Source organism: Spermophilus citellus (genome assembly GCF_964194105.1).
Source record: "Spermophilus citellus genome assembly, chromosome: 6".
NCBI classification, from domain to species: domain Eukaryota; kingdom Metazoa; phylum Chordata; class Mammalia; order Rodentia; family Sciuridae; genus Spermophilus; species Spermophilus citellus.
In genome coordinates, this window is record NC_138187.1 from 121,227,700 (window position 1) to 121,253,916 (window position 26,217).

Here is a 26,217-nt window from a genome sequence, read left to right on the forward strand (position 1 = left end):
CAGAGTTGGGTCATGAAGTAGAAAAGGGGGTGATATATTGATTTTTAGATCCACCAAGTTTTGTTAGCTTTTTCTAAGATATTGTTAAAGGGAATGAATTCTAAACTCTCCTATCTTTTGAGTTTTTTTTTAAATCTTTTTGAAATCTCTTCACACCTAAATAAAGCTGACTGTTGAAATTTAGACTATTTGAAATTTAGACTATTTTTGATCTTAGGTTATCAGGCCAAAGATTGTCTTATTTTTATCCCAAACTTCCTAGAATATCATGTGAAGGGAAATAGTATTCTATGTCTGCCATGGTCCAGCAAATTATGAATGTGCTGATTGAAACATAGTGATTTTATCTCCACTTATTAAGTAACCCTCCTATTAGAAGTATTTTATTTGGTTACTTTGATATAGTCATGGGCGAGACAAATTTATCTATTGGTAGTTTCTAAGTCTATTTCACTTATAAAAAAATTATACTAAACAGAAAAGTATTCTTAGGCCTTCTTTTTCTTTAATGTCATGTAACCCATGTCACTAGACCTATGTGGTCATTTATAAGAGGAAAGGTAAACAAATCACAGAGCCTTACCTCTAATGAGTATGTGTGAGCAGACATACATATTTATATATCTTGACACAAAAGTTTTAGAGATGTTTTGAGATTTTGCAGCTCCAAGGTAATGGTATTCTTTGTAGTAATTCTGACAATCAGTTGGCCTCTTCAGTATGATTATTATCAAACTTAATTGTGAGTCATATTTTTTTTTTTAAATTCAAGCAATGTTTGTTATTGTCCTATATTGACAGGTGAAGTATGCTGTCCAGATGAACAGCACAATCGGGTTTCCGTTGGCATCGGTGATGCCTGCTGTGGCAGAATGCCGTATTCTACCTCAGGAAACCAGATTTGCTGTGCTGGGAGGCTCCATGATGGCCACGACCAGCAGTGCTGCGGTGGACAGATTGTGAGCAAAGATTTAAAGTGCTGTGGTGGAGAAGTGGAGGGCATGGTATACAGTCCCCTCCCAGGTAAGAGGCCCTTCTCTACCTTTCAGTACGTGGAGAATCTGAGGAGCAGAGAGGGTGAAAAATTTGCTCCTAAAATAGAACAAGTAGAGCTCACATTAATTGATATCCACTGTAACAATTAGTAACATACCGTATAACAAATTAAAATGTCATTTCCCATTTCTGTGCTTATCTGATGCATTTTATAAAGACACATCTAAAAAAAAAGAACCCCAAAACAAATCCCCACATGAAAGCATGAATGCATTGACTCTGGATCAAAAGAATATATTCCTTGAAATATTAATATAAAATCAATGAATTATATTATGTATATAATTCCTTCACTTTCTTATTCTCTTCTCCTTGTGAAGCAAGCTAGCACTAATAATAATAATAAACATTATCATTGAATGAGTACTTATTCTCTAGAAGCGAGTATCCTAATGTTTTGTATGTTATTCATAAATTAATGTTTACAACAATCTTACAAATAGGTACTATTATTATTCACATTTTCAAAATGAGGAAAAAGACTCATGGTATAACTCGGTGATGGAGCACTGGTCTAATATGTGTGAAGCCCTGGGTTTGATCCCAACACTGCAAAATAAAAATAATGATAAATAAAATAAAAATGAAAATGAAGACACTGACAAGTGAATATTAGAAATTTACTCGAGATAATATAGATAGTTAAATCTAGAATATGATGGCCTGAAATTCATACAGTTGGGGGGAAACTTTTTAAGAAAAGAAAATTAAATTATGCAGACAAAATAAGATAGAGAATGAATATTCATGTGTAACGGGACCATAAATTACAAAAATTATGTATATATTAAAACAAAACCCTGGCAAATCCCACTAACATAAAAATAGCACATTTTTATTATGTAATTCCTGGCATTCCTTTGCCAGTTTTCCCCCTGACCTGCTTAACACATGCCCTCGGATAACCCCTCATATGACCATGGTATTTTTTATTGTGGTTTAAGGGGAAACAGAAAAATAATTGTCTTTCCTATTACATGGTTTGCCATAATTGATTTTAAAAGAATATAAAGTTTTTAAAAGTAACCTTAAGCTTCTTAAGTCATTATTATAATGTTATGTGAATATTTAGGATTATTGTCAAATTGGAGAAAATCTCTAGTGAGGATCTTTCTAGGATTTTGAGACATTTTAAATTTTCTCGTCTGAAAAGGATTTGAAGTGACTTAAATATTTGTTGAGTTGACATTATTAACCTGTATTTCATGGATATTTTCTATATATCTGAATTCAGGTTGTAAGTTATCATAGATATCACTATCCTATCTGCAAATCAGCAAGAAGTATAAGTTTTCCAAAGTATTCATGAGTTATGTCTCTTCATAATTTATATTATTCAGTAATCAAATGACCTGTGCATTACTTCAATTCTAAATTTGTCATTTTCTTTTAAATAGTTTCCTACTTTAGATGCAATCTGAAATGCTTTTTCTTACAATCCCCTCCTTGGTATTAGAATAGTTTTATTTCATTACATTTTTCATTATTATAGCTTTTGTTTCATATTATATTAGATTTTCTATCTGACTTTTCTTTCTCTAAGATTCTCTTTATATTCATCCAAATTAGGGATCTATAATTTTTTACATTCCATATCTTTCCAAATTTCAGCTGAATTGGCATATTAAAGACTTAATAACTTCTTTTTCATGGGAGGTGACTTAAATCATATACATATATCTACTGAACACAAATATTTCCTGAACTCAATTTCTCTTTTGGCTTTGTTGGTTTTAGTATTGAAGTGCTTTTCTTAATAGTTTCCATAAGAACTTTACATAGAAGTGATACATACTATGCATAAGCAAATGATCTTTATCAATAATACTGTAATAAACAATTTAAATAATTGTTACTTATGGATAACTCTGATGGTTTTTAAGAGAAGAAATTATAGGAAGTAGCAGAGAATCCCTAGTTCATCTCCATCAAGATATTATGATGTCTGTTATCATACTCAGAGGGGACCTAGAGCGGCAACCCCTACTGATTGTGGGGTAGATTTTCCCTGAACATAATGAAGCTTGAGCTTCAGGGTCTTTTGTTGAATGAACCCCATTCAAGGCAAATGTAGTCATATATAATTTTTTATAAAATTTGTAAATATTTTAATATTTAACTACAATTTGTTAGGGCCACCGTCTCTTGCCCTTTTCATTTTCTCTCCGGAATGTATGCCCTCATATCATAGGCATTTTAAAAATCTCAGTAAATATTCAGCAGTTAGCTTCCAAGTTTACTTGACAGTTGTGCCCTTTCCTATAGCCAGGAAAGAGCATAGAATAACATATGTAGCAGTTTGTGTTGATTAGGTCCAGAAATAGCAACCATTTGTATTAACATTCCATTGATTAGAACTCAACTATCTGTTGACACCTAAATACAAGGAACACTGGATATTTGCTCATGAATCGTTTGCCACTGTGACTGAGAAAGGATTCTAACTCCATCTAAATGACTAGAGTCCCTGCTCTAGATCCCTATAAGTATTCTGATACCTGGACAAATATTCGATACTATTGAACACAAATCAAATATGCATTTTGTCTGATGAGCAGGCTAAATATAGCATAAGCAGCAAGTGGAAAACATTTAATTAATGACCAGGAAAAAAAAAAACACAGGCATTATAAAGTTTTCTTTTAAACACCAAATACTTGAAAAAAAAATAGAAGTATTTACTATGTATAAAAGCTACAGTCTAAGGCAGTGGTGCTTAAAGAATTCCTCTGGAAATTTTGGTGGTCTCCAAGACTTTTTCAGGTAGTCTGTGAGATGAAAAGTATTTTCCTGAAATGCTATTTTATACCTTTTTTAAAAAAAAAATATTTATTTTTAGTTGTAGGTGGACACAATACCTTTATTTTATTTTTATGTGCTGCTGAGGATCGAAACCAGTGCCTCATGCATGCTAGTTGAGAGCTCTTCCTCTGAGCCATAATTCCAGCCCCAATATTTTATACCTTTTTAACTCCCATTCTCTCATAAGAGTATATTGGAATTTTCCAGAGGTTAAATGACATGTGATATTGCAATAGATACAATGCAGAAGCAGACATGAGAACTCCTTTGCTTTCTGCTGAATTAGACATTACAAGGGCTTGCAGAAATGTACACAATGTTATTTTGCTCACTCATTTTTCAGTTTGGAAAATATGTTTATTTTCATAAATATATTTGTTATTGCTAATTTTAAGTGAACTAATAATATTTCCAAATTAAATTTAATTCTAAGATGGTATGTATCAACTGATATAATCCATATAAACAATGGCTATTTTGGGTCTTTAATAATTGATAAGACTATAAAGGGGTTTGGAGGCCAAAATTTAAGAACCACTGCTTAAAGGCATAGTAATTTTTATAGAAAATCGTGGCACTTAGTTATACTTATGACTAATCAGTATTTCCTCCTCTTTTATTTGAAGTAGCTAAAGCAGTATCAGTGAGGAGCAAAAGCATTGCCTCCTTAGTAGTGTAATAGTTCAGAGTTTAGAAATAGGAACAGAATGTCTCATGTCATTGTCTTTGTTCATCTGTAACTTTTTAAAATCAATTGCCATATTAATTCATTCAATAAATATGTATCATGTAGAAACTATATTCAAAATATTCTTGGTGATTTGTAAGTGTAAAAATGGCTATGATTCCAATTTTATCCTCAAGGACTTAAAATATAATGAAGGAGAATAGTACCTATAAGGTTATACACAAGCCTAAGAGAGAAGCCAAGAATACATGATATTCTAAAATATCACTATAGTCAAGGTGACAAGGATAAATGTGGGTTGTTCCATTGGACTGGAATATCCAACAATGAGTAAGATCCTGAGAGGGATGGCTTGATCTGAAATGTGAAATGAACAATCTGCAAAATATCCAAATGGTAGTGAACACTTTAGCTTATGTGAGGGAGACACCCTGCATAAAGAAATGGTAGGATATAAATATGAGCCAGCCATACGATTTGAACATTATTTAGTATTCCAGGAAGAGTCATTGTGATTATAAGAACTGTGATTTAAGGAGATAAATTAAATCTGGAATGGCGGAATGAATCTGAAGGAAAAGGAAAGAGAAGTCTGAGCATCATTGCCTTAAAATAAATTGTACCTATCCTAAGATGTAGAATAGGGGTTATGATCTACTGGGAGTAAGGATTCTTAATTTTATCTCCTGATAATCTTTGGAAAATTTCAAACCCTAACTTCAAAAAAAGTTCATAGAAAACACATACACACACACACACACACACAAAATTGCCATGAGTTTTATACCCTTGTTTTATCCATGAACCCAAATTTCAGAATCACTTCTTTATTTACTTCAATATGATATGTGATTTAGTCAGTTTTTCTCTGCTGTGACCAAAAGACCTGACAATTTAGAGGAGGAAAAGTTTATTTGGGGGTCTCATGATTTCAAAGGTCTTAGTCTACTAGTAAGCAGAGAGAGAGAGAGAGAGAGAGAGAGAGAGAGAGCGCGAGCGAGCGAGCGCTCTACTCAACAAGGATAAACAATACCCCAAGGCATGCCCCCAATGACCTACCTCCTCCAGCCACACCCCACCTGCCTTCAGTTGCCACTCAGTTAATCCCTATCAGGGGTTAATTCACTGATTAGGTTAAAGCTGTTAGAATCCAGTCATTTCACCTCAGTCAACCTTCCTGCATCATCTTACATATGAGCTTTTGGGTGACACCACATATCTAAATCATAATAATATTTCATGCCAGAGAGGTTTTTCCTAAAGAAACTGTGACATTCCTCAACTCCTATAAATCAAATTTAGCTCTAGAATTTCTTTTGACTATTCATAGCTCCACCCATGCTAATAATCTGGAGGACTGGTAGAATAATGCTTCATAAAAAGGGGAAAAATATCTTTTCATTCTCATGACCTTCCTGCAGGTTTCACTGAAAACAAACAGGTTCCACATCTTTTTCATTTCTTTGCTGCTACTAGTGCCATTATAATGACTATGACCTCAATGACCTTCCAGAATATTCCTATGGCCCTTTTTCTCCTCAACCTAGCCACACCCCATACCTGCGACACAAGGATTTGTATCTTATTATATTGCTCCTAAGCCTGGCCTCTCACTGCCTGGCATTGTGTGCCTGCCATGAGACGGGGTTGGCTCATAAAACATCTCTTTATGTACTTTATTACTTAAACTCTTTTATTTGCCTGCAGGAGCCCTTTAACAAAATCACATTGAATTGACTTTCTCACACCAAATCAAATCTCCCTGGTCCCAGTTCAGTTGTCTTTGTCAATATGTATTTTATAAATGGAGTGAATTAACAGATGCTGTTGGAACAGAAGTGCTAGGGTAGCGTTTATGTTTTTAGTGCTCTCTCTGGGCAGATGAGTTGTGTAGGAGTGTTATACAGGTATCTCGGGATGAAAGTCATGTTCGTCATTTCAGTGGATATGTATTCTTAACCATTTTCTTTAAATACTTTGAAACCTCTTTTATTACTCATTTTTTTTTCTTCATGTTTGTTTATATGGCTTTATCATTGCCATTCATCTTAGGTTGAATTTGACATATGTGTTAGCATTAAAAGATGCCAATTAAAGCCATTCTATCACTCAAGCAGGATGGGATTATTTTGTTGGCCATGGGAAACTGATCATTATGTGTCTCTGGAATATATTCCCATATTTCTATTATAAATTTCATCCAGGCAGCATTTGACAAGAAACCCTAGATAGAAACTGTTTCAGAAGAGAACATTGAGTTTCCATGTCCTGAACTCTGACTTCAGTAGAATGAATGACTACCATGTGTAATATGAATATTTCATTAAGATGGAATTTGGGAACTTTGCAAAGAGGGAGGTATAGCCACAGAAATCCATGGTGTAAGAATTGTATTGCAAGAATATTTCCCAGGAAGATTTTTATAATTCGAAGAGTTTTTTTTAAAAAGTACAACTTCAATGCTATAAAATATACTACAGGGGAACATTTTTATTTACCCCTTCTTTCTCAGTTTTGTGGTGGTATCCATAAAGCTATCTACTGGTGAAGACTGGCATGAATTTCTTTTCTTTCATTGCTACTAATGTTTAAATTTGTACCAAGAATGACTAATCGCAAATGCTTTTTTTTTTCTAGGCCAAAAGTACGCTCCATGATCAGTCTCAGAGTACACAATGATTTGTCATATTCCAGCCTGTTTTTTACTACCATACTATTTTAACCTCAAAAGAATGATGTGTAATTTTCGTATTCTTTTAGAAAAATGGGGTGCTAGGTTTGAAAATTAAACTATTTAGAAATTCACCAGGCACATATGGTTATTAATACTTTCCTTGTTAGCCCTAGACAATAAATAAGTTCTGGTAATGTGTTTGAAGTATTGACGATAATGTGAGTCAAAAAGTCTTCTTTCCATTGTTTTCTCCATTGTATCCAATGCAATGGAAACCATCCATTGGCTGTGTATGCAGTTTGGAAAGGCAATGTATGTTATTTGATTTGAAAAATAAACAACTACAAGTTCAATGTGTACAGTGCCACTTTAATAACATCTACATCTTGTTCAAAGGAACTCTCCACCTCTGTGCAAATTTAATGAAGAGCCTCCAAAAGAATGGACCAATCCATCAATAATGCATGACCTATTTTGTTTTTCTTTGGGCATATTTAGAATTGCGCATTCTGTGTGTCAAAGTTCAAAAGTCAAGTGCTCCATGTGATAAATTAGGTAGGGGTCAAAAGTTATTGCAATGCAGTTTCAGAAGATTGTCTGTCTCTGAATTTGCAGCTCATTCATGCTGAAGTGATGCACTATGGGAATTACTACCAAACTCTGCTCTGCAACATCTGCTCTCCCTAAGTGAGTTAGTGCACGTCAGACATCTTTATGTCAGAATGTTGTAGTGATGGATGCAGTCTTCAGAAAATGCTGCATAAAAATCTGGTGTGCCGTTCTGGCCATTAAGTGAAATTACTATTTAAATTAATGGCACTGTCACAGTTTATCTGTGCAAAGAATGAACGCTGATTAGGGTATTAAGTAATTAGCAATTTATCACACTGGAACAAGGTTGATAATAATTAAAGAAGTAATGGTTTACCAAAGAAACTAGAAAGGGAGTCACTTCTTGTTATGTGAGTGAAATCTTGGCTGAAATTTCAATTCAGTAAAACAAAGGTGAAGCTCTTTGTGAAAGAAAACATCCTCTTTTTTTTTTCTTTCTATTCTAGTGTAAAAACAGTTCATTATCAAAATTTTAGTTGACCTGTCAAAAGTCCCTCAGAGCGATCAGATGACTGATTAGGAGTTTTGAATTAGGTCAATGTCTGCATTTTGATTTCATACTTAAAGCATGGTGAAACCTTGAAGTAATTTGGGAATAGAGGGGGGGAATGTATTCTGCTCCCTAAAAGGACAGTTTTCAGATTTTGATTGCTCTTTAAAATAGAAACATGAATAGGTTTGTGGAAATTGCACGAGAAAAAATAAAATGACAGTCAAGAATCCAAGGTTGTATTTAAGTATCTGATCAGAAGGCAGCACAAAAATGTCCAAACAATCAGAACTTGAATATGTGCATTCTGTGATTTTTTTGTTTTTATTTTTTGTGTGTCTACATGCATGTATGTATATATGTATCTGTGCATGTATATACACATATTCTGCCCACCTTAGTCAGGAATCAGTCTTCAGTGACAGCCTGGCTAGGCATATTTTATTTGAGAGAACATTTCTTGGAAATGGTAGAACAGAAAGTATTAAAACAGTTTTTTTAGACCAATTATTTTGAAGACTTGCCACATTTAGATAAACATGGAATGTGAAAACTCTGTTATGATCAATGTATATTGTAATCATAAATAAAATTTTTAAATATTGTGAAATATTTTTAAAGTAGAAAAATCAATGAGAAGATAAATGTATAAATAAAACATCTTTCTTAAAGAATATGCCAAACCAGTATCTACTTTCAGTGATTAGAATAAAGTGTTTACAACTTCTTGGTATATTAATATTAGGAGTGTAGCTCATAATGTAGGTATTTGTACAGGACCAGATTAAATAATTCAGGAACCCAGGGCACTTTGAATTTTAGGTTCTTTATGTTATCAGATGGGACTAATAATAAATAAACAATATTCTAATTAAAATAAATCTTTCATCACATTGTGCTACTGTGTGACCAGATATAAATTCTAATATGATAGCCCTAACATGGAATCTTTAGGCACTTTAATTTTAGCTCAGTATAACTCTGTAGTATTGTTTATTTATTCATACTTTCATATCTAAATTTCTGCTGTATTTTCCTTATGGCAATATTTAGGTTATATGAATACAGGCAATTAAGATGAATTTGATGGGAGGAAAGAGACTACTGGCATCTCAGGTACATGTGGGAATTGATGATCTCCCCTGTAAGATCTTTCTGTTGCTACCCCCCAACCTCTCAACCATCTCTACTGATCTAGAACAGAGACTAGGAAAAATAACAGCTGATTGGTTCATATGATCAGTGAACATATTCAGCTGGTTTTTAGATGCTAAATTCAAGTCAGGGAGAATGAATGGTTACCATTACTCCTAGGTGTACAACAGACAGATATTGTATTCTAGACAAAGACAGGCAAATACTTGTGAGCCTTCTACAAAGGGTTCCCCATCCAGGATAGCATTATCTTTCCACTCTGCCTGGCTTCTTATCCCAGAGTGGGGCAACCTACTCTCCCTTGGGAATTTCTGGAGCTTTCTCTGAGTCTCTATAATCTAACTAACCTTCTTCTGCAACAAGATGTTATCATCGCAAAAGGGGCAGGCAGTTTTCATGACAGAAATTCGATCTTTTTTATAGAGCACAGGCGAAGCCTGGCCCAGCTGAATGATTTCCGAACAGTTCCTCTTGTGTGTTCTTTTCCTAATTAGTGTCTAGTGCTCTTGGTAAGAAGGACCCTCACTGCACATTTAAATCACCTTGGAGGGAAATGCTACCTCTTAGGATTGCACCATTTCTGAAACTGCCCGAGTCTGACATTTTTATACCAAACTTTATAGCAGCCTCAGTTTTCTTCCCTTTTTTATTTCATATTCATATATAACATTTTATTGTTGCAGGGATGTTCTGTTGTGGGCAGGATTATGTGAATATGTCAGATACCATATGCTGCTCAGCTTCCAGTGGAGAGTCTAAAGCACATGTTAAAAAGAATGACCCAGTGCCAGTAAAATGCTGTGAGACTGAACTTATTCCAAAGAGCCAGAAATGCTGTAATGGAGTTGGATATAATCCTTTGAAATATGTTTGCTCTGACAAGATTTCAACTGGAATGATGATGAAGGTAATTGATAGAAAACCTCTCAGAGGCGCTGATTTGACAATGGAAAGAGAAATACATTGTTCATAACTATTTTTCTAAAATAGGAATATAAAAACTCCTGTGTGCATTATTCATTTTCACATTACATCCATATTAATACCGAATGAGTTCGCTATGATTGATGTTATTGCAATGAATTCTAAAGGAATTAATAATGATTAGCTGTTCTCAGGGAAGCTGTACCCAGCACTTCAGATGAGTGCAGGAATGAAAGTGTATGTGCTGAAGAAGCCAGCACGGGTCTCCCTGGGACCCTGCAAGGTGCCATTTCATGGCCCTGAGGGCTGTCCAAGGAGATAGAGGGGAATTTTTGCCTCTTCCCTCTAGCCTGCCAGCCATATCTCACCACTTTCCTTTGATAGAGACCTTAGACTCTGCGGATTGACTTAGCTGTGTTTTTGGTATTCCCCTTAAAGAGTGCAAGATGAGCAAGTGCTTCTTTCAATCAAAAAGTGAATAATCACTTGTTTATATGCTGCGATGCTTTCCATGCAACTATGTCATGTTTGCGGGCATTAAACTTAACCCAAAACTCCAGAATCCTATCATGTTACAGAAAAGATTGTGGGCATTTAAAAAACAAATGTACAACCATGTTATGGAGTACTTTGTCATTACAGGATGGCTAAAAGTGAGTGTATTTGACACAGACAATAGTAGACAGTCCATATGCTGAATGAAGCAACTACACAATCCTTGGGTAGACATCACACATATTGGGATGTGAAATAATTCTTCTGAGATTGCTATATCCCCAGCAAGCACTTTGTAGCAGTGAATGATTCAGATAATACATAAGGTTGGTTTAGCTGTTATGATGAGGATAACATTTATTCATGCAAAGTGAAGTATCATAAGTGAAGTTCAATCTACAGGTCCCATTGCATTTCCTGAAGACCCCTCTGATGGAGACTTTCATCTTCTGCTCCAGTCTGGACTGTATCACTGTTGAATACATAGACACAGTGATTTTTCCTAAGCTATCAAGTTTGGAATTTCTTCCACATCTTTCCTGGGTTGACCTCCCTGGGTTCTGGACCACTAGATTCCCTTCTTTTGTAGATTTATCTTTATAGATTATAGGTGCATAGAAGGTGAATTTCTTGAGAGGTTGAAGTATGAAATTATCATTATTCAACACTTCCAGGGGACTGGAAGCTTGGCTAGAAACACAAGTCAAGGTTAAAAATCATTTTCACTCATAATTTTCAAGACAGTTTTGCAATTTTTAGACTTTTCATTGATGTTTTGATGCCTGTTTCTTCACAGGTGGTTACATTATTTTTCCTCAATAACAAATGTTCTCTTTATCTTTTATCTTTATAAATTTCATGAAAATGTTCCTCTATATGGACACAATTGTTAATATTATCACACAATTATTCATCATGATGTGCTTTGAGGGGACTTTTTCAGTGTGGAGTTTATGACTTTCAGTTTTAGCAATATTATTAGTTATTTGATAATTTGCTTCCTCTTATCTCCATTTTCATTAGTTGGGAATTGATTTTCCTAAACTAATCTTTTCATTTTTTTCTTCTTCCTGTTCTTTTCCTATTGATCAATGCTTCATCTTTTTTCAACTTGATGAGATATGGCCTTAAGAGTATCTTTCATATTTTCTATTAATTTTTAAAAATTTCATCTGTCCTTTTTTTAAAGACTCTTTCTTGTTTTTTGATTATTATTTATTTGTAATAATATAAAACCTCCTGTTGTTGCTTCATTTCTGGAATATCTATTTTTAGCATTCTGAAAATATTCATTACATGTTTCCTTTTTTGTTGTTGTTGTTTGTTTGCTTTATTTCTTGAATTGTCTCATTTGCTTTTTTGGTACTATTTTAGTTTTTTTCTTTTATTTGTTTTGTTTTGTTTTTTCTTGCTGTGTTTCTGCTTCTCTGAGTTCCTTTTTCCCTATTTTGAAATCATCTTTTCATTGGAGTCTGACTGAAAGCTTGCTGTGCATGGGTGTGACCTGGATATCAATGGGGAATCCAGTAAGGTAATCATGTAACAAACAGAATGAATTTTTGTCAAAGAATCACATTGCCAAGGATCCTTAGCAAACATAGGTTACCATCCTAAATATTCTTATCTCAGGTCAGGATGGTGTATATGCCTGACTTCCAGCTTATGGAAAATCCAGTAGGAAAGGGGATTGATGTTCTCAATGTGTAATATGCAGACTTAATTTTCCCATTTTCTATATTCACTCTGATAACTGGCTTTTATCTTTCAGTGGGCTCTATTTCCTTTTAATTTCACCAATTATTTCTGAGATTATGATATTTTGGATTATCTTGCCAAATGCAGCTATTAGCAATGCACCTATAATTTTAATGCTCTATCTTATAACCTCCTCTCTTGGAACTCAGTAGCACCCCACTTGCCTTGATAATGATACCAGGAAACAGTTTTACTAAGGATTTTTCCAGGCCATTCCAGAGCCCCTCAACTTCTCAACCTCCAGTGTCTATCTCTTTTCCACTTTTGCATAACCACCAGGCCAATGCTGCATATTTTAGTTGTTATTATGGTTGCCCAAACTATGCTGAGTTTAAAAACAAATATTTAAATATGTGATAGTTCCATGAAGTGAATTTTTTTCAGCTTTGTTGAGGTACAATTGACAAATAAAATTACATACATTTAAGGTTTACAACTTGATATATATGTTCTGTGAAATAGTCACAAAAATTATCTAGTATATCAACCACTTCAGTTACCATTCTCCTTTTTTGTGCTGGCACACTTGTGCACTCTTGCGCTCTCTCGGGGGCTCTCTGGCACGCTCTCTCTCTCTCTCTCTCTCTCTCTTTCTCTCTCGTGTCTATGTTAAGACTGCATAAATCTTTTAGCATTTGTTTGCAATTTTTCACACGACAATTAAATGTAAAATAGGTACCCCTTTTCAAAGCACCATATGTACCCAAGTCCCTTCCATCTTGTGATGAGTCATGCACAGCCCTCAGGTCAGAAAAGGAAAGAAAGGAGACACTTGTATACCGATGGGTCATACCTGTGTACAGAATACGTAGTACATATTCATCTATGCCTTAATCATACACACATATCTAATCATTTTGCTCCTCCTATTGCAAATGCCCTTGAAATCTGCAGTTTTCAGGAAGCAAAGAAAAAAAAAAACTGGTATTTCTTAGGACATGGCATTTTCTCTACCACATCCACTTTTCAGCTTTCAAAAATATTTGGGCTATCCTGTGGATCCTGTGTGTGTTATTTCTCTATTTCCTTAGAATGTCTATATTTATTTTCCATATGTAAACCATTTGTTAGCTCTTTCTCATTATGAAAAAAAAAAAAACACCTGATGAGGACAACTTAGAGGTGGAAACATTTATTTTGAACTATGTTTTCAGAGGTTCAGTCCATGGTGAGCTGACCCCATTGCTCTGAGCCCATGATAAGGCAGAACGCCATGGTGGGAGGGCATTGTGGAGGAGTGCTGTTCCATTCATGGTAGCCAAGAGGCAGAAAGAGGGGAAGATGGACCCTTCTAGAGCACACCCCAAGTGACCCACCTCCTCTAGCCACACTCCACATATCTATAGTTACCACCCAGTAACTACTCCATTCAAACCTCACCTGGACTGATAAGGTTATAGTTCTCATAACTCAATCATTTCATCTCTGAACATTTGGCATTAACACAGGAGTTTGGGTGACACCTCATATCCAAATCATAACAATTTTCCTTTAACTGTCACTTGACTGGGATTTAAAGGGACATGGAAATATTGTGGGTATAACTCAGTGGTAATGAGCTTGCCTAGCATGTGGGACTACCCAGTATTGAAGAAAAAAGAAAAGAATGTGGAGATGTGTACAAGAGTTCAAGACTTCAATTTGCCATTTTAAAATGGAATTTTCACTATATTTTTCTGAATCATCATTATTTTGACTTAGAATAATTTAACTTATGTAAGAGAGAAGTTAAATTAAATATCAATTTTAATATTAAAAAATGTTTTAAATACATCATTGCTATTTACATACAGGAAAGCAAAGTACATCTCTTCATTATAGAAATATAATTTTAGCTATAACTCCTGCAATTTGGATGATTATTTTATTTCCTCATATAGAACACTTATCAACAGCTATAAAAAAAAAACCCTAAAGATTCATCAAAGAAAAGATTTCTAAATATAAATAACTGTAATGACAGTTCCTGAAATATTTAGATTTTTCTAACTCTTGGATGTGTGCTACATTTTATGGGTTTAAATTTTCCAAGAGCACAGGTAGTAGAGATTCTTGTGTACTATATTTGTTATTTTCTCCAAAATACCATAGGACGTGACAAAATAATTAAATAATTACTGCTTCAATTTGTAGTATGTATCCTAACTTAAGGCTTTGCAGGGTTAGCTTAGCTGATTCATAGAGCAAACCTTCTTGATAGGTTTAGTATGCATTTCACTACTCATAAAGCTGAACCCTGGAGAGTGTAAGTGACCTGCTCCAGTTCACAGAGTGAAGAAGTTATAAAACTGAAATTTTTATCCAACTCTGTCATTTCAGGCAGCTACTTTTTTAGACAATCCACCTTCATTTGTCATACATTTTGAGACATTCATTCATCAAATAAGTGAAAAAAATCATTTGAATATGAAATATATAAAAATCAACACTCTTTATGTCTAAATGAGATTTTTAAATCTTCTTCTATGTTTCTCCTTACCCCTGTCCTCTCTTCTCCTCCCACTGACTTAGGAAACAAAAGAGTGCAAGACTCTCTGCCCGGCATCTATGCAAGCCACAGAACTTTGTGACTTGTGTGACATCAACATTACCAGCCACATTTGTACTGTGATAAGAGGGTCTCACAACTCCACGGAGAATACATCAACTGAAGAAATGTGTTCATCTGCTGAAGAGACTATTCACACAGGAAGTGCAAGCATGCACTCCTTCACAGGTAACAGAAACTGAGCCGCATGCATGCCTGTGGCTGAGTGGAGTAGTAGAAAGCTGGTGGAAATGCACGTGTTTCACTTTGACATCATCATCTTCCTTAACCTGATATCAATTTATCCAATCATATTTTGGGGCCAGCTAATGACAAGTAATTAATGGTATCATCTGAATGTGTTTGAAATTTAGTAGTTTAAAATTTTTAAAGTCTAATTGTAAATAAGGATGCTATTTTAGGTTAAATGTGTAAGAAAATAAAGAGCAGAGAAATAAGTATATGATATGCCCTCCCCTGGTATGTCCAGTTAACTTACAATGGACTCAATTTCACTCTCAAAAATTTACATGCAGCTTTTAATGATGAATATTGCTATACTTATATGAAGAAAGAAGGATGGAACTTACTTAATTTACTAGGAAAACGTAACCAAATTATTCTAAGGAGGAGATAAACCCAAGCATGGTATTTCTGAAAAATGACCAATCATCTTGAGAACGATTCACAAAAAAAGTTGTGGTATATATGTGTAATAAGAATTGTAATGCAAACAAAAAGTACCTGTATAAAGACATGAATTGGTGTGAACATACTTTATATACAAATATATGAAAATTGTGCTCTATATGTGTAATAAGTATTGTAATGCATTCTGCTGTTGTGTATTTAAAAAATAAAATCAATTAAATAAAAAATATTAATTTCTAAGCACCATTTCGATTGGTTGAGCTGAGCAAAAAAGCTGAGAACTGGATTTAGAGAGTAAAGTTTAGGGTACTCTAAATAGTTCTATTCTTTGTTAAATTTTTATTCTTCATTCATTTACTTAAGTTCAAACAGAAATTTCTTTATTTTTTTGAAGAACTAAGTGTGCATGTGTGTATGATCTGTCATCCAGAGTCACATAGAATCCATCTAAGTGACAAAATTGAAGCAAGCTATAGTTAAATAAGCAAAACATTGCTCTATTCTTGAGTAATTATCCCACCTTCCTCGACCAATGGTGGGTGATAAAAGCAAACCACAGCTGTGGAAAATGCCAGGCAGGTTACTGAGATGAGAAGGGGAAGATTAAGGAAAGAGTGAGTTTATTGAATGTTATTTAGTCCCAGTGCTGTGCTAGGTACTTCAAAAGGTTACCTTTTGACCCTCAAGGCAAATAGCTGAGTATGGTCATTTAACAGAAAAGAAAACTGAGGGTCAAATCTGTAAGTGGAACTTTCTATGAAAAGGAGACATATTCAAATATTGTCATCTTTGAAAGGAGCAGATTTAGAAAACACCACGTGGTGTAGGAGCTCCTTCCAGCCACCCTCAAGCGGCTCATTCCATCCCTAATGTCCTCCTCCATCTTACTCAAGGCCCAAGTTCAGATTCAGATCCTGGGTACAGGCTTCTAAGCTCAGTCCCACCATCCCTCTGTTCCTGGGACACATTGTTTACAAAGCCCACCACTTCTACCATGTGCCTGTAGACACTTGTCCCATCCCTCCTATCAGATTGAAATATTCTTATGAATACTATATCTCTGTTTACTTCATTATTTATATTTAGCATCAAAATACTGGCATGGATTTATTGGCATGGATTTAAAATGAGGAAAGACTTCAGAGTAGAGGACAGTTTATCCAAATTCCCCCTTTCCTCCTGCTGTCAAAGAGTTAAGTCATGGGTCCTCATTTTTAAATTATTGGGTTTCTATCTCAGAGAATTCCCTATTTTATCTGCCCCTTGTAATCAAGGTCAAGATTTAGAAGAGCTTTTAAGACATTCTTGCAGTCACCCATTCCAGAAATAAATAGACATTTCCACCTACTGATATAATATTGTGAGGGCTTTTAAAATCCACATTTCAGATTGCTTGGCCTGCCAGGAATGCTATAAATTGAATATGAAAAATCACAAGTCCATATTTTTTTTTCATGGAAAAGCACTAAGCATATAAGGAGTGCCATGACAATTCCATTGAAACTGTTAAACTAGCAAATCAGACTTTTTTAGAATCTTGAAACTGAAATCTAACAATGTCAGCACTGACCAAAATTCATTCACTCCCACAGTCACACATGTATCAAAGAATGTTTACTAAGTACATGCTCATAACCAGTCACGATAGTAGGACCAACAACTATCAAGACAAGCAAGAATCTTCATGGGTGATTTGAAGTACATTCATAATTACCCTGTAATGTGATAAATGGTGTGAAGTTCTGTACTGTGATAGAAGTCTGCATCATCATCCACTGATACTTTTGAAAAATGTGGCAAGGACACCTAGTCCAGACCAGAGAGGAAAAACTTCAGGAAAAAAATGATATACCTCGACTGATAAGAACAGGAAAGATCCTATGAAGTTGAGGGAAGGTTGTGTAGGCAGAGACTGCAAAGCCCAGGAGCAAAAGAAAGTCCCCCCGAGAGGTTGGAAAGCAATGATTTCCTCGGTATGGATGCAGCAGAATTATAGCAGAGAAAAGAGAGATGAGACCAAAGAGTGGGAGTCAAATTATGCTAGACTTTAATGCTGCAGTAACAGTTTGTTTTTGTGTAACAGTAGATGGGTTGGAAAGGTTTGTAAACAGTGAAATGACATAATTCCATGTATATTTTGAAGAATTATTTTGTCAGTTCTTAAAGAAATGATTAAGTCAAGTACATTCAAGATATTTTTTAAAACTAAAATATCGATCAAACATACCCAACCACCAAAAAAAAAAAAAAAAAAAACTCTATTATTGGAAAAGTAGCCCCAGATAACATATAGAGTGATTTTGAGCCAAGAAGTAAAAAAAAAAAAAAAAAAAAAAAAAAAAAAAAGTGTGTATGGACTGGGAAAAGATATATGGCAATTCTTGAAAAAAAAAAAGAAAGAAAGAAAAAGAAAACTCTAAGAAGTAAGAAAGATTGCTAAGGAAAGGCAAATTTTCAAGAAATGACTCTCTATGAATAAAGGGAAAAAGACTGTTTTCATGGGACAAGAGCATCTTTGAAAGGCCAGGAGTCAGGAAAATGAAGAAACCAGAAGAGATGAGATAGTAGAAAAAAGAAGAATGAAAGTGGTGGGAGAAAGAGTAAGAAATCGCCCATAGAGAGCTGAAGTTAGAAATGGTGATGTGGGCTGGAGGGTCCAGAACAACAGTTGCTCTCCATGGACTATTTAATCTACTATAGCAAATAGAAGTAAACACATAGTGAACATCTGTGGGTAGGGGGATGGTCTGAGTGGCTCCGTCCCACTGGGACATTCGGGGATTAGATTTCTTGCATTTTTTGGTTCATTATGCTTCAGGTGCTCCTATCATCTAGTGGTTTGCAGCCTGGTTCCTACGACATCCGCCTTTTAGCCCATCAGTAGGAGATAAGTGATGCTTTTCTTTCCCATCCTGTTTTAGATGGTGAGCTCTGAATCGTTTGACTATACCAAGCCTCAAAATAAAATGGGGGGAAATAATTTCTAACTAGAATGGAAGGGAAATTGGAGCATCTGCTGGTGGCAACAAGTGGCAGGTACCCTCTTACCAGGGAAAACGGAAACAAGATAATTCTGTGGGTCAGCTTTCCGTTACTATAACAACTGCCTGAGATACATCAATTTATAATAAGGAAAGGTTCACTTTGGTTTCCAGTTTTAGTGGTTTCAGTTCATGGTCAGTTGGCCTCATTGCTTTTGGGCCTGTAGTGAAGCAAAACACCATGATGGGAAAGTGTGGCAGCTGCTCACATGACAATCAGGAGGTATGGAGAGCAACAAGAAAGGACCAGGGTCTCAATATCCCCTTCAAGGACACATTCCAGTGTCCCAACTTTTTTCCACTAGGTTCTACCTCTTGAAGGTTCCACAACCTCCCAGTAGCACCATAAATAGGCTGGCAACCAAGTCTTTAATGCATGGGCCTTTAGAGGACATTCAAGATCCAAGCTATACCAAAAAAAAAAAAAACCTTTCTATTTGTAGAGAAATTTACTTTTATGAAGTTCTGCCACATAACTTACTATATTTGATTTTCATATTAATTATAAAAAGTCATCAGGGTAGGGTTTATTATAAGGAGATGCTTATAAAGAGAATGTGACTCAAATAACCCCAGCAGATGGACAGAGAGAGCAGGTGGCCAGGCAGCAGAGGAGCACTTCCTCTCCTGTTCTTCACTCTGAGAAACTGTCATCCAGAAACCACGCCACAGAAAAAGAAATGAGGAAAAACTCAACATCCATAAAATTAAACCAGAGAAAAATAAACTCAATCATTAAACTTTCAGGTTAAAAAAAATGCATGCAAAACTGTAGAATATGTACTCTGAAGTTATTAAAGCTTAACATGGAACTAAGCATTTTGGGGACAGCAATGAATAACATGGGACATTGTCTAATAAAATTCATGCCATTTCCAAAGCTCAGCAGGTGTAGTTTTGTTGTTTTAATTAGGCTGATTGTTTTGGGTTTGGGTTTTGCTCTGGCTGTGGTAAAAGAGAAAAGGGATCTGCTGTGGAGTCTGCATTCATTTTATTTACTAACATGGTACAATGATAAGCTAAGAATTAAATCCTCTGTCTCATATAATTATATTACAATTTATATATTTTAATGAAATAATATTTTCAAATTAATACTTTAAGTTTATAATAATAAAACTATAAAACAATTGTTGGCAAATCTGTCTCATGCAGAATTAAAGGGTACATAAATTTGTGAGCCATTAGCACCTAATCATACATTAGTCTATTGCTTTTATTTTTCAAATGTTTATTTAATGAATATATCTATATATCTCTGTTCAGAAATGGTGGATGTTGTGCTGTAAAATTCCATATCTCTACATCTATCAAACACTTGAAATACATTTTGATAATTTAGAAAGTAAAGATATTAGAGCTTTACTTATACCCAAAGAGAAAAATCATAGTCTTTTTATATGTGTAAAGGTTTTGATATTCGTTTATAATATGATGTAGGAAAATGAAAAGAAGAAAACCTCATGATCTTATTTCTTTCTTTCCAGATGTGAACCTTGAACCTTATACAATGTATGAGTACAGGATTTCTGCATGGAACAACTATGGGCGAGGATTCAGCGAAGCTGTTAGAGTCAGAACAAAGGAAGATGTTCCTCAAGGATTGAGTCCACCTAGGTGGACCAAAATAGGCAATCTTGAAGATACAATTGTCTTAAACTGGAAGAAACCTATACAATCAAATGGTAATAAGCTACTTTTAAAGTAGAAATATCCTACTCTCATAAATCCATAAGAAAACTGAAATGTATTTAATATTCATGTAATTGATATGCAGATAACCATTAGGAAATATTTACTGATGAAGGGAACTTTATCTATATACTCACTAATCATTCACTTTGTGATGTAGTCCCCATAGATTTTTTTTGTCTAAATAAATAAATAAATACAAGATCCTTGAATCCTAGTATGTATCTGAGCTGCTTTCAAATAAATAAAGGAGATTCAAGGAAGGCAAAATAGTTTTAATATTGAAAATAAATTTGTTATAGAGTGATAGAAAATAATCAAAATTGATACTTTGATTACCTATATCAAGAATCTGCATCCTAGAGGGAGCATGGGAGGAATAGACGAATGGTAGGTAGGACAGAGGGGTTGGAGGAGAAGGGAGGGGGTATGGGGTAATTAATGGTGGTGGAATATGATGATCATTATTATCCAAAGTACAGGTATGAAGACATGAGTTGGTGTGAATATACTATGTATACAACCAGAGATATGAAAAATTGTGCTCTATATATGTAATAAGAATTATAATGCATTCTGCTGTCATATATAAATTTTAAAAATGCACCCTTCCTGATAGTAAAGAACTGTTTGATTATAGCAATATTAAAAATTTAGGGTATGGAAGCAGGAAAGAGGGTACAAGGAAAGATGGTGGAATGAGATGGACATCATTACCCTAGGTACATGTATGACTGCACATATGGTGTGACACTATCATGTACAATCAGAAAATGGAAAAGTTGTGCTGTAATTGTGTACAATGAATCAAAATGCATTCTTCTGTCCTATGTACCTAATTAAAATAAATAAATTTTAAAAAATAACAAATTAGAGCTCAATGACGCTATGGTGTCCTACTTCTTTAGAACACTAAGACATGTTAGTTGTTTGCAAATGGTTAACATGATATGAAAGTCAAATGCAGCCATTTCTCTGTGTCTTTTAGGTCCTGTTCTTTACTACATTCTTCTCCGAGATGGAATTGAACACTTCCGGGGAACGTCATTGAGCTTTTCTGACACAAAGGGAATTCATCCATTTCAGGAGTACTCATACCAGCTGAAGGCTTGCACGGTTGCTGGTTGCACTTCCAGCCGTGAGGTAAGGGGAGTTGCCTGAACTCTGAAAAAAGGGGCCATTGTGAGGTCTGTGTGAAGGTCCTCTCCATTAACAGATAACATTGCCCATCCCAGTCATGTTGAGTAGGGTGCTCATGTGTCACCTTCACTGGGTGCTAATACTTAAGCCTGAAAGAAGAGATGCCTGTAAGGGACATTTAACCAAACATCAATGTTTTATTATTACAATACAAAATCTTGAACCAATATTATCTTCTAATTAACACTCTTATCTCACCAGTTTCTTTAGATAATTGCCATCTTGATATGATTTTGTCATAGCCAAACATGTTGAGAATTGGTCCCAAAGTTGAGGGGTGGTGGGACTTTTCAAAGGAGTTTGAGTCATGAAAGATCCACTTTATAAAGGGATAAAGACCTTCTTGTCTTGGGGAAGTGGGTTCTCACTCTCATGGGTTGGATAGTTACCATGAGAGTGGGTTGTTATAAAGCGAGGTTGTCTCTTGTGTTTTTCTTTCACACAGACTGCTTACACTTTTACTTTCTGTCATGAGTTAAGACAGCACAAAGGCCCTCCCCAGATGTGAACATATGATATTGGACTTTCCAGCTTCTAGAACCATGAGCCTACACACACACACACTTCTTTTCTTTGTTAACACAAAGAAAATAGCGTTCTTGGGTATTCTGTCACTGCAACAGAAAGCAGACTAAGATAACAATAGTCTATAAATCCATAAAACTTCCCCAAATATTCTTCAGTTGAAAAGATTTTGTATCTAAATAACACATCAACAAAAATTGCCTGCTCTTAAAATTCAGAGAAGGACAAAAAATTCTAGCATAGAAAATAAATGGTTCTAAGTCTTCTATAATAGCCTTGGCAAGAAAAAAAAAATGAAATTCTGAATTTAGGTACCGTGGGGCAGAACTGAAAATATCAGAAAGATACAACAGATAACGGTGGACAACATCTATAGATAGGACTTGATAGTCAACTCTACCTAGAGGACAAAAGCAAAGAATTATGTATATTTTCAAGATACATGGCTTGATACCACAATTTGTGGATAATGGAGTCATTCAACAAGCATATTTTTTAAAGTGATAAATATTAAAAGTTAAAGAATAAAATTAATTTGCTTATGTTTTAAAAAAAATATAGAGAAGGAGCAGGTAGCATGGTTACCAAATCAGTAATTATTTGTTATATTACATGAAAATGCCTGGTCCAATGCTGTATTAGGTGACTGGAGTTTGCTAGAAAGATCTAGGCTGGAAATTGAAGCTATGAATTTTAATATGGTCATCAAAGGTGTCTGTAGAGAGAGAAAGAAAACATAAATGCAGAAGAAAGAAAATCTCATGAAGGCATCTGGGAAGAAACAAACACTTTAGGGGGAAAAGAAAGAAAGAATCCACAGAACAGCTCTGATTCTTTCCATATGTTTGAAACTGGAGAAGAGCCACATCTTCACACACTTGCTAGAACCAACTAAAACACTCAGTCAAACTGGTCAGCCACAGCACACATGTGTAGTTTTACTCAACAGATCCCCAGAAACATCTCTGTGCCTGCCACCATTGAGACAGGCAGCAGCTGACTGGCCCTATCAAGTAATGGTCTGAATGGTCCTTGAACAATTCTATACTTTTTGCATAGACAAGGCTCACCCCTACCAGATGTCAAAACAATTGGTTACAAAGTGAAATCAGAGTTAAGTCTGAAAAAAAACAAATGCGGCCAATCTTAGTCCTAAACTATATTTTGATTTTATTGACTCAATAACTGGTTGTTTTTTCATTTTTTTCTTCTCACTTGGTTCTTTTTCTAGAACATTGGCATAGACACTATAAAATCATCCCAGTGTCACAGGAAGAGTACAGCAATGTCTGCCCATTTATACCGCTCGAAGCATATTATATGCAAGCAAGTTCAGATGTAGGTTTTGCTCCATATTTACTGGTGCTTAAAATGTACAAAATCAGGCTGTTAAAATGCAAAGACACTGATGGGCCATATGGAAGAGAGTTATCAAGAGTTCTCTAGGAAGACAGTCTGCCAGCCAGATTTTACTTGTTTAAACTGAGGGCAGCACTCTGCAGTCAAAATTGTTGTTGAACCTGTTGTGATAAATGGTAGTCTGAGACTTATGTAATGTATTCAAGGTCAGATTTCATTGTTTAAATAGGATGGGAGGGAAAGAAAAAAAAAGGGGGAACTGCTTCTCCAAGCCCCTGCTAATGATATGCCAGGCCAGACCACAACATTTTAAAACAAAAGTGACATTCTCATTGATCGGGAGACCCAGTGTACTATTACAATAAATTGCTGTTTAATTCCTATGTTTTCAGGTAGTTGCAGCTACTACACAAGGAGTTCCTGAGAGCATCCTGCCACCAAGAATCACAGCCCCAAGTGCAGAAGCATTGCATTTGAGCTGGAGCGTCCCTGAGAAACCAAATGGCGTCATTAAAGAGTACCAGCTCTGGCAGGATGGGAAAGGTCTCATCTACACTGACACCGCTGACAGGAGGCAGCATACGGTCACAGGTGAAAAAAAAATGGAAAACCTACTGGAAGAGTCTGTCATTGTGGTTAGGGGGGCATAGCATCCCAGGGGTGTGTGTTTGATATATGAGGTCACTTCGAAAGGACGTGTTCTCTTGACATATGGTCAGGTCCCACTTATCCATGCTAATAGAAGAGCCCACACTGGCAGCAATAAGCCACAACAGCAGATAACTTCAGATATAATTTATATTTGGCTTTGATATGCATTATGTGTAGGGTTTTTGCATCAGTATTAACTTTTTTTTTTTTTTTTTGCAAACAAACAGATGCATTTTCATTCCCCAAGGATGTGCTCATAGATAATGGCAGTAGGACAGTCAAGAATGTACTAGAAGGTTGGGACAAATCAGCTAGAGGTCAACATTTATCTATTAGGTAGATAATTAATATATAGAGCTAGTTGGCAGTTGACTGGTCGTGACTATTTGTGATTATTAGTAGTATTAATTAATAGTAATTGTATTATTTTTATTATGTATTATAACACTGTTTATTATATTTAGCTTTAATAATATAATAATACAGTACAATTTTATTATGTTACATATTTGTATGTGATGATTATATAATAATTAATATGTTTTACCTTGAATGTTACTTCCAAAGAGAAAAGATGTATTCTTTTGGTTACCTACTCTAGAGCAGCATCTCTTGACAGACTACCTTATCACCTTGTTTTAATCATAGACTTCTTGCTGCTGTCCCATATTTAATTGTACATGGTCTTTTTATGACTCTCTCCCCCTTGAATGAAGACTCCAAGAGAGTAGGGACCCAGTCTAACTAGTTCAGTGCTGTATCTCTAGCATTTAGAATAAACCTTAACATGCCAATAGAAGCTAAATAAATGTTTGGGGACTAAATGAATTTCATATGTGCCAGATACTATCCTAAGCACTTGACATGCTCTGTCTAATTTGATTCTCATCACAAACCTGTAGTGTAGAGAGAATTGTTACCTCAAGAATACTTTGAGAAGTTAAGTAATTGAATTCCTGATTTCGGCCTACTGAATCATCCCAAAGAGTTGTGTAAGTTTAGATCCTGAGACCACAGGTAAGATTTTACAAACATTTGCTTTTCCTATATTGTGCACTCACCTCCTTCCAAGACCTCACAAGTGAATGGAATCCTTCCCGTGGACTCTATACCTTGCAGGGGGCATTGATAACACAGAATAATAGAAACTCACATAGAATTGCAAACAGAGCCAGGCATGGTGGCACCATGGCATGGTGATATGGTGGCACGGTGCATGCCTGTAATCCCAGCAACTTTGGAGGATGAGACAGGAGGATCAGAGGTTCAAGGCCATCTCAGCAATTCAGCGAGTCCCTAAGCAACTTAGCAAGTTCCTGTCTCAAAATATATTTTTTTTAAAGTTGAGGATGAATGTGGCTCAGTGTGGCTCAGTGGTAAAGCCTTTGGGTTCAATCCCCAATAATCCCCCCAAAAATGCAAAAAGACCTTGAAAATGTGCCTAGTTTTTCAGGACAAACAGGCTGTACTATGTAGGTTAAAAAACAAATTCATCATGTTTTATTCTTAAATTCCAAAATTTTCTGATATACAAGAGAACATTTATTGACCAACTCTCCAATGTTTATCCAAACAAGTCATCAGTCTGAGGAAGCTGCTTCAGACATATTTACATTCTAGCACATTGCATTCCTTACCTCAAGACCCTAAGCTAAACCAGGGATAATGGGGAGAAAAGCGCCCTCATCAATTCAAATGACCAAATTACTTTTGCATATCTTATTTCACTTGAAGAGAAAATCACCACAAATGATGGAAATAGTAATGTTGTATAATAAAACCTTACCCTTATATAGTGTTGGTTTTTTTTTTTTTTTCATTTTAAGTAACCATTTTCATTTTGACTCATTTGGTTCTTATCACAGCCCCATAAACAAGGGAGGTTTTTAATAGTCACAGTTGAAAGATGAAGAAAACTGA

General features: G+C 35.2%; 1 protein-coding gene across 1 annotated transcript in view; it reads left to right on the forward strand.

The window, feature by feature from the left end:
* Nucleotides 1-26,217, forward strand: part of USH2A (usherin) — a gene marked incomplete at its 3' end in the record, with an annotated part of 798,897 nt that overhangs the window by 612,747 nt on the left and 159,933 nt on the right. Inside the window, exons 50-55 of the mRNA XM_081297837.1 lie at nt 802-1,023; nt 10,161-10,384; nt 15,163-15,367; nt 20,358-20,555; nt 21,551-21,705; nt 24,039-24,237. Coding sequence (XP_081153963.1) covers nt 802-1,023; nt 10,161-10,384; nt 15,163-15,367; nt 20,358-20,555; nt 21,551-21,705; nt 24,039-24,237 — 1,203 coding nt within the window. The remainder of the gene's footprint in view (nt 1-801; nt 1,024-10,160; nt 10,385-15,162; nt 15,368-20,357; nt 20,556-21,550; nt 21,706-24,038; nt 24,238-26,217) is intronic.